Genomic DNA, 15,128 nt, shown 5'->3' on the forward strand with positions numbered 1-15,128 from the left:
GCATGGCACAGGTGGAGTTCCAGGGAGTGACAATATCAGTGATCAGATGATGCTCCAGCACGCCTGTCCTGTCCTGCTTCTGGCACAGTTAGTGAGTTACTTTCATGCTGTGTGAGAAGGGACTCATGAGTTGCCGGCATTTAGGGAGGAGACACTGGAACTCATGAGTTGCAGGTCCCTTGCAGGTTCCCCAGAACAAGCATATCCTTAACCAGGAGGTGAAGTAATGCACCTGAGGCCCACTTGCACTGCCGCTTTCTTCATGTTTGCGTCACCATCAGTCACCATGTATCCTGTGGTGACGATACCCTCATCTACCCAGTCCACTAATTCCCTCTTAATGATGGCAGCAATGTTCTCTGCCGTGTGCTCCTCGTTGAGAACCTCAGTGTGGAGGAAAGCCTTGCAGTTGCCAGCCTGGTGGTCTCCCATCTGGCCTTGCCTGATGCTAGTCATCCCACCCCACCCTGCAGGTCATTGGGTTGCCACCAGTGTGCAGGAAGCAAGAGATTCACATGCTGTGATGGAGGGCAAGTCCAGATGTCCGACATGAAGTGCACAGTTCTCCAGACAGCATAAGACAACTATGCCTTCACGTTCTCCTTGGCAGCCCTGAGCAGCCACAGTCCTGCTCAGCGTATTGTGAGCAGGGGGCATGTACCAAGGACAGAGTAGCTAGAGCAGCCCTTGAGAAGCCTAGAGAAGTCCTCTACTATGGAGAAAGGTTGCCCGTCTATGGCAATCACCTCCATGATCTTCCAAGTGATGAGCCTAGATGCTGTCTGGATCTCCCCTCTTGACACACTAGTACCATGCGCACCAAACATCTCTGACAGAGATGCTTGGCATTCCTTCTCTACAGGAAATCTGGGGGGAAGAGTCCCACAGGTGGTCGTGGGATGACTCCTGTTTGCTTGCTGGCAGCCATGTGGTGCCAATGTTTCTCTCTGAAAAAGTACTGCCCGGTGGTGCTTCTTCATGTGGTTAGGCTGGTTGTCAAGAGATGATTCACATCCCTCCTTTGACTGACCTGGGACCTATAATGTTGGCATTGTGCACGACGGGGGTCCTCTGCCTTCTGGAAATGCTTCAAGATGTCCATGCGCCAAGAGGACAAGGGTTGCCTACGCTGCTCTGCAGCTGCAGGCACACCTTGCTTCACTTTGGTTCTGAGGGGTGGTTCCATTTCCTTACTTCAATTTGCTTCTAGTTTCAAGACTGTCCCTTGCTTCAGTTTGGTTTGGGTGATTCTCTGGTGTGATGTTGGTCCTCATAGGTAACAATGGAGAGTGGCTAGTCAGCCTGGTCAGGGGGCACTGGGTTTTTTTGGGGGGGCATCAGTTACGTTCTGTTGGACTGTTTGGTGTGGAGCTTTTATTTGGGAGTGTGCCTTTGGCCAGCTTGGAGTTTTTTTTCCCACAGTAAAAACAAATGGAGTGGCTGAGGGCACCTTGTCTCTGATAATTGGGTGATTTTTAGAGGACAGTGAGGAGTAGATCCCCTCCAAATTTGGTGGATTTTGCTTGCAAAATGCCACCCCAGACCCCTGGATAGCTCCCAAACGGTTTTCTCCATTGGAAATAATGGACTTTGGAGATGGCTGGTGGCACCTTCGTTGGGGGAGCCATAAAGTGCCCCTCGTGGTCCAATCTTCCTGAAATTTGGACTTGTTACAGAACAGGTAGGAGTAGGCCCTCTGCAAATTTGGTGAAATTTAGTCAAAAAATGAACAGGATATACCTGAATTGAGTTTCCCATAGGAAACAATGGCCAAATTTTACCAAGTTTGCTCTGTATTACCAAACTTAACTGGAGAATGAACCCCTAGTTCTTGTACTTACGTTTGTTTCATTGTTTTTTTGTCTTATACAAATTTTCCTATGTAGCTTTTGAACAAAAATTCTCTCCAGATTTTGCAACTTTCCTGAACAATATTATCAAGTATAATTCTGATTCTGTGCCACGGAACAAACATTTGACAGTACTATCAGTCATTGATGGCTAATTCATGGGAGATTTCAGTTCTAAATAGATGCTAAATTTGGGTAGAAAGCTGTGTATACTTGGTATGCATCTGTTTAATGTAATATCAATCATACTTATTTTGATACACACATATGCTGTGGGAACTTCTAAATGAAGCATGGATGACTATATGTGTACAAGCAATGGACCCACAAGGACTGGGTGGGGGTCTAATTTTCCTCTTCCCACTGTTTCTTCTTTCCCTTCTGTGACAGGTCTCATAGCATCTCCCGCTTTCCTACTTCCTTTTGCTCTTCCTACCCACCAAACAACCTACCTTTACTTGTCTCCATCTTCATCTTTCCCTCCCCTGACAGTCTCTCCTCAGAAAAACTATGACCTAATTGTGTGGTGAAGAACCTACAAGGACTTATAGAAGCACCTCACTTTTCCCTATATCCCCCCACTCCAGACTATTTTTTCTTTCCTTCCTCCTGACAACCTCCATATCCTTATCTTTCCCAGCTTCCTTTGCTCTGACCAAACCTCTGACCAAACTTCCTATTATCTGCCCCCTGAGTGGTAATTGGAACCTGGGTCTCCCAGATTCTAATCTAAAACTCTAACCACCACACCATACTGGCTTTCATGTGGTGGCTGCTGTTGAACAATAGAAAGCAAGGATAAGGGAGGAACCTACTCAACCAGAATAAGCTATGTCTTATTTTGAAGTACAAATTGCATATCAAGCTTAACCATAGGAACCACGACTTCTTAAACATGTGGGTAAGCTTGATATGCAATTTGTACTTCAAAATAAGACATAGTTTAGTCCCTTTTAAAGATATTTATTGAATGTACTGATATGTTTTATAGTGAGGTGGAGGCATTTTGCCCCTGAGGAGGTCCGTTGTGACGAAAGCGGAACAAGCCAGTGCTGCGTGTAGGGTGTCGTGGCTCTGCCTTGTGCATCCCCTTCTACATCAACTCCACCTGCAACAATATAAACTTTTCATTACATGGACTTTGAAACTGATATTTATTACTAGAATTTCATACTTACCTGGTGATTGAATCCTTATGGTGTAGCACCTTTGTATGTGATATTTTGTAAACATATCGATTTAACTGCCAACTTACTAACCTGATTGAGTTAAAATAACATTTTGTATTTAATATTTAAATTTCTATATTTATTTATTGTTTCCTAGTTTGGTATTGCACCCTACTCATGTGGTGTCACGCTTTTGTTTTGAAGAATAGAAAGCAGCATGGCCTGCATAAGTCATGCAAGTTGCATGATAGCAAGTTACCTGGTGGCTGTTGCTGGGCCTGGCTCTGATGAGTTAAAGGCCAGGACAGCCCGGGAAAAGGCACCTACCCTGCTTTTTACTAACATAAACCAAGACTTGAAGGCTTTAGGGAAGGGCTATTTACAATGGGGTATAATTTGATCTTTTCTTATCTGATCGAGAAATATGCCTCCAACAAGATCACTTCTCTTTATGCAGCATTTATCGATCTTAAATCTGCCTTCAATTCTATTTCCAGGGAGAATCTTTGGAAAAAGTTAGGGGAGACCTCAATTGATAGGAGACTTCCGGATCCAGGTATTACACACAAATACTGCGATTAGGGTCAGATGTAACAGGAACAGCCTCCTTACCAATCCTATTCCAAGAAACAATGGAGTTAAGCAAGCTGTTTTTTAGCCCCTTCGTTTTTTGCCATTTATATTAATGATCTGATTGGTCTCCTGGGGTTAGTGGATAACCACCCTTCCTCCTTGGCGGATTGTCACTTGACAGCCTTACTTTATGCAGACAACACAGTTCTGCTATCCAGGATACCAACTGGCCTAGAAAGGGCACTAAAGCAATTTGGCTCATTTTGTGATTTAAACTATCTGGAGATTAACTATCACAAAACAAAAATAATGGCCTTTGGCCCAAAACCTAAGGTTAGGAAATGGAGCTTAAATGGTCATAGCTTACAACAAGTAACAACTTATAAATATCTTGGAGTCATAATTCAGTCCTCAGGGGCAAAAAAGGCCCACCACGAGTATGCTGCGAACTCTGGCTGTAAATCTACCCACAGTATTATTAGATTCTTCCATGCAAAAGGGGGGCAATATATACCAGTGGCCCTCAAATTGTTTCTCGCCAAGACTGTTCCACAACTCCTGTATGGGATGACGTTGGGGCCAGTTCCATCAAGTTCTTCCGCCCTTGAAAGAATCCTGTCTAAATTCCTGAGAGCCATATTCCAATTCCCAAAAAGTGTTTCCAATGTTATTCTGCACCTGGAAATGGGATTGATGAAAATAGAGGCTAGAATAACCCTCGCCTCAATTATTACGTGGTTCAAGGTTAGACACTGTCCAGCGGATATCACTTCCGTAATTTTGAAGGATGGGCATAATTCATGTTGGATTGGGGCTGTATGTCAGAAGCTGTCCACGCTTTGCTTCTTTCCTGAGTCTTTACAGATAATGGCCCTGAACCAAGCTAGGGCCTTAGTTAAACAGAGGCTATTAGATGCAGAGAAGCTGAATGATATTTCCAGGGTTTTGAATTTCCTAGCCTCCCCCGCACAAGAAAATATATAGTCTCTCCAGCTCCTTATTTGTCAAATTTGGAAATCCCTTCCCACCGAAGGGCCTTCTCTTTTTCCCTCAGAGGTTTTAGTGGGCTGCTCTAGAAAGGTACCAATGGTCAAACGTGTCTGTCTGTGTGGTACTGGCAAAGTAGAAACAATCAAACATATTTTACTCAGCTGTGGGTTTTATCATCAAATATGAGACAGATTTATTCACCCCCATACAGGAAAGACTGTCAAGTCTCTCGGATTCTGATACTAGTAAGATGCTTCTACTAGATTTTAATCCCCAGGTTACACTCGCAAGTGCCAAATTTTGGGCAGCAGCTTATAGGATCCATAGAGAATTTGTAACAATGTGGTATGAGTGACTTTTAAGTTAATCTATCATATTTTATTTGCTTGGGAATTACCTAGATTCTGCTTTTAGATTGAAATCTAGATATTTTTATTACTATGGTCGTATTTCTGTCTGCTCTATATGCTGGTTATGAACGGCATTAAACTTTGACTTGACTTGACTTGACATTAGTTTCTTAAAGCTACAGATATTGCTTTTATTATTGGGGGTGGTGTTTAACCCCCCTATGTGTTTGCGTGTGTATTTTAGGTTTCAGATTTTTCTACAAACCTGGGGCATTTTTCAGGCTTGTAAAAAGATCTGTCTTGTCTGTTCATGGGTCTAGTCTCTTGATTTTAGTATCCACGGATTTGGCTATGTTAAGAATTATATATTTATATATCTTGGCATCTGGTTCAAAAGTTCTGCAGTACTGCTTGTGGCAAAATACCTATATTGGACAAAACAATGACTGCATGAAGTGCACACAGTTTCTAATACAGAGGTGCTAACATGTAGCAAATTCATATTGCATTAAGCACCTATTTCTTATTTGTGACCTCATCAGGTTTAACTAGAGGTTTCCAGAGGTGAAAGGTTCGCATGCTACCCAGTCACTGCACAATATAGTTTCTAAATTTTTAAAAACTTTATCTACAGTTGTAATTGCATGAATTGCTAATATAATTTGTTCTCTAATCTTAACCTGACTAAATACTACTAATAATTGAAATATGAATTAAACTTATATGAAGTAATTGAAATTAGACAAAATGAAAGGAAAAGAAATCTTTAACAAGGAAACAAAACTTTGGATTCCTAACTCTTGGTGCTGTGTGTACAAGCTGATTCTTCTCTATGTAGAAAGGACTAATGGGCTGGCATAAGTTTTTTAGCAGGCTTGTGTGCCTCCTTTCAATTTCCTTTCCTTTCTTTGTAACTTAGATTTAATAGGCACCACCACACCTTTCTAAATAACAGTTGTGAAGTTGTGCGAGCTCTTTCTGGTGTTTTTTTTTTTATAGGACAAAAATTGCCCAGGATATTGAAAGGCTGATTCATCCTAGCGACATTATAGATAGAGTCGTGTATGACCTTGACAGTCCCAGGTAGGCTTCATTGTAAGAGTCCTCACTCTTCTCTTCCAGTCTTGTATTCTCTTTTAAATTGTTTTACATATGAAGCAAGAATTAAAAGAAGGCAAGTGAGGATGTGATAGTCAGACCATTTATACTGTTCTGAAGGTACTGGGAACCTATCACTATGGTAGATAGTAACAATTATAGATGAATAAGAATGATATAGATGTTTCAGCTAGTGTTGAAGCCATTTGCCCTTGGAATTATCCTATTGATAAGCAGTAAACCAGTCTTACTTCCCCTTGTTTAGATATATCTGATGGAAAGCAAATTTCAGAAATATTAAGGGTTTGTAATTTAATAATTAAGACTAATATTTATAAGTGATGTTTGTAATTAATGATATGATGAACTAGATTATTTTTTTTATCTTAAACTGATGGTATGTGCTCAGGACTTTTTGAAGTCTGCTACTAAGATAATTGCTGAGTTATTTATAAAGGTGGTTCTATTTTTCTTGCAATGTCTTTCAGCTATATGGTGCCAGATGAAGGAGGCATTTTGAAGTTTAATTCCAAATTTGAATCGGGGAATTTGCGCAAAGTTGTTCAGATCAGAAAGTAAGATACTTTTGGAACTTTTATTTTATTTCTGTGTTTTTGGATCTCTGAATTTTAAGACTTTTGTTTTTGCTTATCTTTAGAAACGAGTATGATCTTATTCTTAATGCTGATATAAACAGCAATCATTATCACCAGTGGTTTTACTTCGAAGTCAGTGGAATGAGAACAGGCATTGCTTACCGATTTAATATAATCAATTGTGAAAAGTCAAACAGTCAGTTCAATTATGGTAAGACCTGTTTTAATTTTCCTAGTGCAAAGAATGATTTTGGAAAAATGAGGTCATATTCAGACATGCAAATGCTTCTCTCCCTGCACTCCTGGTTCCTACTTTCTCTTCTCTTGTTTCCCTCTTTCCCCCAAGCCTCCTGTTGGATGAGATTTTTTTGTATTTTTCTGTAAATTTAGGAATTTCCCTGGATTTGTAGAATCATCATCTCTATCTCTACACAGTCCCATTATGTGGATTTTTTTTTTGGTCTATATCCTGGAACCGTAGTCAAAATCAGATATGTAGATCAGTTTTGAAATTTGTGGATCATGGACAGCCACATTAACAATTATCATCATCCAAAAGAGCCCCATGAATACCGTATGCCCTATGTGTGCCACCCCACCAAGTACACGCATACAATCATATAACCATTAATATTAGTTATATAACTAGTAGTATAGAATGCCTTCAAGTAACAGCTGACATGGCAACCCCTAGAAGGGTTTTCATGTCTAGAGACTAACAGAGGAGGTTTGCCATTGCCTGCATCTGCAACCCTGGTCTTTGCTGGAGGTCTTCCATTCAATTACTAACCACGGCCGACCCTGCTTAGCTTCTAAGATCTGACGAGGTCAGGCTCAGCTGGGCTATCCAGGTCAGGGCAGTTATATAACTATATCCTTTTTATTACCAGAGTACCTCTGAACATATAGAATAGACTCTCCCTATCACTGTTTAACTTTATGGATCTGTTGAATTTCTGGGTCTGGAGTAAGAGAAAGGACTTTCCTTCTTTGCGTTCTCATTCTCTCCTCACCATGAGGCACAGCAGCTCAGGCAAGAGAATGAGATCACCAAGGCACTCAAAGGAGAGAGCAAACTGGCTGTGAAGAAAGGGGAGTAAAACAATCATCTCTCTATTGTGGCTAGCTTGCTCTTCTTCCTGGGTGGAAGTGGTGATGGTTTCAGCCTTCTCTGCACTCTGCATACTCTCCTTCCAGCAGCCACCTGGAAGGTAGGATGAGAGTGCAGAGGCTCTGGAGAAGAGTGAGAGGTTGTTGGAGAGGAATGACCATTTACTTCCACCTCAGGCATAAGGCTTGCAGCTTAGGGAGGATTGCAACTAACCCATCCTCCAGGACCTCCAGCAGCAGCTCATTGAAGGTAGGAAACACTTCCCACCTACAAGCCTCAACAGGCTATCGCCTTGTCCACTTTCTTGGAACATGGGGTGGGTGCTACATTGGGGAGCAGTGCTTAAAAGAGCCACAAGTGGCATATCGAAGAACCACATGTGACTCCTGCCCCTTTAAGTATCACTGTATCATAAAATTCAGATATAAAGAGAACAAATGATCCAAAAGAATATTGCAAATATAAGAAGTGTGTCATACTATTTATTAATATTTTCATCTGATTACTTTTATTAAAATACCTTCAGAATGCAGATTCATTCAGTAATATCTTAAATAATATTTTTTCCTAATTAAAGTAAGTGTCTCTCAAGTACTGGAAAACAAGAGGTCAGTGTAGTCTGCTGAATATGTGCATTGTATTCAAGTAAAAATCATTTCTCTTGAAGGTATGCAGCCTCTCATGTACTCTGTTCAAGATGCGTTAAATGGCCAACCCTGGTGGATTCGTGTTGGAACAGATATTTGTTACTACAAGTAAGCATATTTTAATTGAAGGAATGAGAGATTAAATTAATGAACCAGAAAAGTATTTGGTAGGAAAGAAAAGTATTTGATAGGCTAGGGTTTTTACAGTTGGTTAATTTGAAGGATTTTTATGTTGCTTCATGATTTTATCATGTACGCTGGAGAGACAGCATATATATTTTGTAAATAAACAGATTTAGTAATTACTGTTTTGAAAGCCTATTAAGTCAGTTAATAATTTAAAGATACTGAGTTGGTTAGGTAAAGGTAAAGGTAGTCCCCTGTGCAAGCACCAAGTCATTACTGACCCATGGGGGGACATCGCACCACGACGTTTTCTTGGCAGACTTTTTACGGGGTGGTTTGCCATTGCCTTCCGCAGTCATCTACACTTTACCCCCAGGTAACTGGGTACTCATTTTACCGACCTCGGAAGGATGGAAGGCTGAGTCATCCTTGAGCCGGCTACCTAAACCCAGCTTCCGCCAGGATTGAACTCAGGTCCTCACAGAACACAGTCCTTCACAAGCATTGACCCACAGAGTTTGAGAGTGGGGTTCTGTGTTTATGAACTCAGAGGAATGCTTGGGGAAGGCATGCATCAAGGTGAATGCTGAGCTGCGGACGCACACACTGTTCTTTTCAAGGAGGGGAGTGGGGGAAACAAGCTCTATTTGCACTTAACCAAAAACTGCATCCTCCAAACCCCTTTGATCCAATAAGTTTCTCCTCAAACACATGAAAACTCGCACAACAGTGGACCCCAAAGAACTTGAATGTTGGCGGACACGCACAGTGGCGGGAAATGTACTGGCAAAGTAGCTCTGGCATGGCACGCCAGCATGGTATGCAAGCAGGAAAGTGCTCCATTGCCAACCAGGATAGTGCAGCAAAAAAAATGCTTCTTTATGATAGTGACCAAGCCAGTAAATTATTACCTTTTACCTGCTCTTTTACCATATTTCCATGTGTCTTGCTGTTTCATTTCCACAATGAGGGGCAAATCCTCCTCACTCTAAACTGCTTTGCAGGGACCTGGGAATCCACTGGCCTGTCCTTGCACTGTGCGAAAAAGCACACAGAAAGGAATGGCTAGACGCTGGTTGGTTTTTTCTTTACAAGAAGGGAAATAGAGGAAGGATGGCCCTCTTTTTTTCTTATTTTTTACTAGTAAAAGTGGGAGACTGGACAGGTTGCTGGCTGCCAGTCTCCCTTTTTGACTAAAACCATTAACCCAGAGTTAACTGAAGAAGACGATAAACTGGCAGAGAGAACTGAAGTCCCCTAGATCTGTGCTTCCATATGGATTACTATTCTGGAAAAACGGGGGGGGCGGGGGTGCTACTTCCCCGTCATTTAACAGTGGGTTAACAGTTTTAATCAGAAAAGCTTTCTGGGCAAGATGAAATTCCTCCTGCTGTTCCTCAGCCCGCTATCTTTGGGGAACTTCTGTAGTCACAGTGAGTGGCCTTGGCACCACGGCACGTAAGCGAAGGACAACAGCAACATAAGGCCTCCCAATGAGCATGAACGAGCTCCACATGCCTGGGACCTCCTCAATGCAACTCTCCTTTAATAATTTGCTTTTTCTTTCCAATTCTTACCCTAATCTGTATAACATGAGCCTTTGCAGCAGCTGAATACTCAGAGGCTGTAGGATTCCCCTCCCTCCTCAAACTCATGGATGTTGCTGGCCTTTCCTTGCATTGTGAGTAAAAAGCACAGAAAGGGATGGCATTGGTGATGCTGGCGCTGATGGCACCATGCCGTCTGCTGCTCCCCTCCCCAGTGCAAAGCAAACGTTTGATTCCTAGGAGCCACTTGATGCCGTTGCCCAGGAAGCACTGAAGAAAAAATGCACTCGTGCACAGTATACATCCCCTTCCCACCAAAAGAGTTAACGCTAAGAGTTCGGTCTCTTCCTTTTGGATCAAATTGCTTGCATGATAAGTGCAGACAAATTTGCCGTTAAGGAAAACCAGATGCTGCCGGATGGCTGGGCCCTCCCCGCTGCTTGGCCTGCCTGTGCAGCCTCTGCAGGTTAAGAAACTGAACAAAACACATACAAACTTCTTGGCGGGGTGTAGGGGAGTCATTACAGCTTCATCGCCTGGTTTTGGTTCAGCATTCCAGAACCTTATTTAATAAGCCGAACTGGCAATTTCTGTGTGTATTTTTGGCTCGTTTTTTCATTAGGTACACCCCTAATATATACTGTATATTTTAAACTAATGTTTACGTTTTGTTCTAAGGAATCATTTTTCTAGAAGTTCAGTTGCAGCTGGAGGTCAAAAGGGAAAATCCTACTACACAATTACCTTCACAGTCAGCTTCCCACATAAGGAAGATGTTTGCTACTTTGCTTACCATTATCCATATACTTATTCAACTTTAATGGTGAGTTAATTTGAACATGCATAATTTATGTTAGTATATGTGATTTCCTTACGCACATTTATGATTTGAAATATATGTGAAACTACTGTGTACTCATTTGACAGTGATCCTAAATCCTAAAGCACATTCTGTTAGGAACAAACTGATACACTTATACACTTGATCTTGTATATGATGTACAGGTTTGGCATTAAGCTCAGCATTACTGAATAATTGCTCTAAGAAATGCATAAATATTGAGATTAATACTCCTTTTTTTACCTCAATGGTAGCTTTACAATCTGTGTTCAAACCTCTTCAGGATTATAAAATGGTCCTTACACATTCATTTTATGACAAAATTCTGATTTCAGAATAGTGTGCTGACTTCATTTCATCATTTTGACCCAAATCTTCCAGATCTAGGCCCTTTAGGAAGTTGATTCTTGGGAACTATTAAAATGGTCACCTAGGAATAATGTGCTTCACGGAGTAGTTCTTTTCTGCTTATGGTTCCATTTTTTTTAGAGGTAGAGACACAGGCACATCACAACACTGGAGAATATTAAGTGAAATAGAAAGGATCTTTCTCAGCATTTTCCCCCCATTTTGGTCCTGAGAAGTAATGTCTGTTGCTCTGCAGTCTTGCAAATGCTCATACTGAACTACTAGTGGGGTTTCATTCTCTCTTGATGTGTGGAACACTAAGGGTTTTCACTGTGACAGTAAACATATAGCTCCTACACAACTTCAGTGAGCTAGCTGGAAATAGCTGGTATACTTATTTCAGTTACAGTGCTGCAGTAAGGGTAGAAATTGCACTCACATTTGTGTTTCTGCTGTTAAAGGTACAAAATCTCTTGTCCAAGATGGAATTTGATAACCTTTTCTGTGGTTCCTTTTTTTTGTGATTCTTTCAATCTAATATTTCTATTGATGCATAGAAAGCTAGTCTGATAAAGTTAATATTCTTCTTTCCCTGCAAAAGGCAGGATGGGAAAGACCACATCCCCAGACTTAAGAGATGAGACTATAGTCTGTAACAAGTGTCCTGTGACTCAGTGCAATTACAATGCAATGTACCTGCAGCAGTGGGGAAATTATCCTGCCTTTTGGGCCCCTTTATTGTCATGATTCAGGCAAAATTCGTTCAGTGCTAAAGGATGTTTGGAGTCTGGCTTAATATTCATTAAAAGCTTAATTTTCCCTTTTAGAAAGCAGCTCTAATAATTTCTAGACCATGCTTTAGTCAGTAGAATTGCCTAAATTAGGTGTGTCTTTCAGCAACATTCACAACTCTGTTTTACCATGGGTTTCTTTATGTATTGGTATTGCTTATTCAAAATACAGACCCACCTTTGGGCTCTCTTCACAAACATTCTCTGAAGTACAGGAAATTGCACTTGTCCCCTGTTGGCCATTTAATATGTATTAGCCTGTACATTAAGCATGTTGTGTATAAATAAGCAGAGAACTAGGAATGACCTGAGTCTCAGCAGCTACTCTGCTATTCAGACTGTGTGTTTTTGGCTGCTAGTACCATCTGACTGCTTTATGGTCAAGTTGTATAATAAAGTTGGCAGCATCTAGCATTAGGACTTCATTGGTATGGAGCACATAGCCAGTTTGTGTTAAGCCATAACAATAGAGATAACTCTGAATATGATAAAATAATATCAGTAAGAAATACTAGGTAAGTTTCCATCAACAGAAGGTGATATGATTTCCACCAATTTCCGCCTCTCATGGTAGATCCCCAGTTCACACCTCATGAAATTCCTGTTTCCATCAACAGAAGGTGGTATGATTTCCACCAATTTCCCCCTCTCATGATAGATCCCCAGTTCACACCTCATGAAATTCCTGAGGATCTGCAGTATTTTTTGAAGCTGAGCAGACTACATGGACTGCAGTGGAAGGGGAGGTAGAAAAGCTTTCTTTCACTGACAAAAGTGCCTTCCATCAGCGGAAACTAAACTTTGGATCTAATCCAATAAGTGTAAGAAACCATATATCCAGTTTGCAATCTTAAATGAATGTGGATTGGCATGCAGAAAAAATGTAATGTTCCTAGTTTTCAGTGTGGAATTATAGTTTACATCTCAGATTCACATTCTAGGTTTCCATTTAGAACAAAAAGGAAAAATGACTCTACAATATCTAATACACTTATCTGTCTACTGTGTTTCACACATGTACAGCTATAATAGCTAATTTTGTCTTTCTGTAAGCAAAGAAGAGTATGAAAGTAGTTTGACCAGGTGCTGTTATTTTTAGGTAACCTAGAGATATCTTTAAAGTGTGTATCACTGTATTTTTAAAAGGTTATCTATAATGAAGGGATTGTGTGAAAGGGAAAAATATTAAAAGCTATCTTACACAAAACTAACATTAGGAATAGATCAGTTTAATAACACTTAATAGTTAATAACTACATGAGGTTTTCAAAATACATTCAAAATTATTATTATCTAGAAAGCACCTAAAATGGTGGCCTTGCATACACTGATTAAAGCATAAACTGCTGTCCTCAGAGGCTTACAGTTTGATTTTTTTTAAAATAAAGATGCATCTTCAAAAACTGGAATCTACATACAATCCTCAGCAGATATATTTTCGACAAGATGTTTTGTGTGAGACCCTTTCTGGAAACGGCTGTCCTTTACTCACTATAACAGCCATGCCAGAATCCAATTACTACGAACATATCTGTCAGTTCAGTAAGTATAATGTATGCCTGTGTTATGTGCTGTCAAGTCACTTCTGACTTATGGTGACCCTGTGAGTGAAAGACCTCCAAAACAACCTATCATTAACAGCCTTGCTCAGATCTTGCAAACTGGAGGATAAAGGTGTAAGTACAATTGTTTTTTCCTAATCACTTAGATTAATTTGAAGTTATTTTAATTCACAATGGGTAACTTGCTCTTCTGAGTTTGTAGGCTATTTATATAATCTGCATGATCCACCCTGACATTAAGCACCTTTAAAATTTCATTTATTTCAGTGGGTGTTAGGTCACTGTTTAAATTACGCAGTGATGGGAAAATTAAAAATGTTTAATTATGTCTGGAATATTAGATTGTTGATAAATGTCGTACGCTCATAAATTGCCTTAGTATATGAAAAATGTTGCCAGCTGTTAACTGAATTGCTTGAATGTATGTCATGTTTTTAAATCCTATTTAGGAATTCATAGTACTTCACATTTAATTTCTTAAGACAGTTACTACTTAGTTGTACCATTCTTCTTTATGTTGTTTTTAGAAAACCGTCCTTATATTTTCTTATCTGCTCGTGTTCATCCTGGAGAGACTAATGCAAGCTGGGTTATGAAGGGAACACTGGAATATCTCATGGGTAATAATCCCACTGCCCAGACTTTACGAGAATCTTATATATTTAAAATCGTTCCAATGCTTAACCCAGATGGGGTCATCAACGGAAAGTAAGTTTTTTTAAAAAAGTTTTAAACTGTATTTAGGAATTGAGCTAATAAGCTCAAACGCTTCCAGACTGACACCCCTCTTCCATTTCAGTGTGTGTGTGTGGGGGGAGGGGGCAGTATGGACATACTATGTACTTTGCCACAGAACATACCGATCATTTTTAGGGCTTTTCCATCAGAATCTTCATCAACATTCATGTTAGTGTTAGTGAATCTTTACCAACTATCATGCAAGTTTTCATTAACCTAAGTGTACACACCTTTCAGTGGTCCAGTTATTATTTGAATCTCTCTTTTGATATACATATACAATACAGTTTGGTTTGAAATTTTTCCTTTACAGAGTTGAGGTAAAGTCTGCAACACCATTTTTTAACATAGAGTGATCAAACAATGTACTGCTGTATATCTGATAATGAGGGGGCGATACTGTTTTCCACAGAATGGTAAAATGGACGCTGAGTGTAACAGGAACAGAAATGGGCTGAGAAACCTACCTCCCTCCTTATAGAAATGAGATGTCTATGATCCTTTCAATACAGCTTCTGTTATTTTTCAGCATTAGGAACATCTGATTCTCCTTTCTTTCAGAGATGTGGACCAGGTCCAGCGCAAATCCTCAGGTCCTCAATATGTTTATTAATCTAGTTTTATCCAGCTATTTTGATTCAACTCCCTGAACTAGATCCAGGATTCTCTGGTGTGAAATGGCATGGCTGAGTTTTGCAGAATCAGCATAAATCCAGCTATAAAAGTCAGAAAGCCAGATTGCACACCACTAGATGGTATACTTCAGAACAGTACTTCTGATTTTCCACTAA

The 15,128-nt window shown here is 40.3% G+C and overlaps 1 protein-coding gene across 1 annotated transcript in view; it reads left to right on the top strand.

Annotated features, from left to right (window-relative positions):
- The window catches only part of AGTPBP1 (ATP/GTP binding carboxypeptidase 1), a 121,185-nt gene that overhangs the window by 93,618 nt on the left and 12,439 nt on the right, over positions 1-15,128 (top strand). The window contains exons 15-21 of the mRNA XM_054986326.1: positions 5,932-6,015; positions 6,519-6,605; positions 6,689-6,837; positions 8,405-8,492; positions 10,736-10,880; positions 13,426-13,579; positions 14,127-14,307. Of these exons, the coding sequence (XP_054842301.1) occupies positions 5,932-6,015; positions 6,519-6,605; positions 6,689-6,837; positions 8,405-8,492; positions 10,736-10,880; positions 13,426-13,579; positions 14,127-14,307 (888 nt within the window). The remainder of the gene's footprint in view (positions 1-5,931; positions 6,016-6,518; positions 6,606-6,688; positions 6,838-8,404; positions 8,493-10,735; positions 10,881-13,425; positions 13,580-14,126; positions 14,308-15,128) is intronic.

Source organism: Eublepharis macularius, chromosome 8, assembly GCF_028583425.1.
Source record: "Eublepharis macularius isolate TG4126 chromosome 8, MPM_Emac_v1.0, whole genome shotgun sequence".
Classification (NCBI taxonomy): domain Eukaryota; kingdom Metazoa; phylum Chordata; class Lepidosauria; order Squamata; family Eublepharidae; genus Eublepharis; species Eublepharis macularius.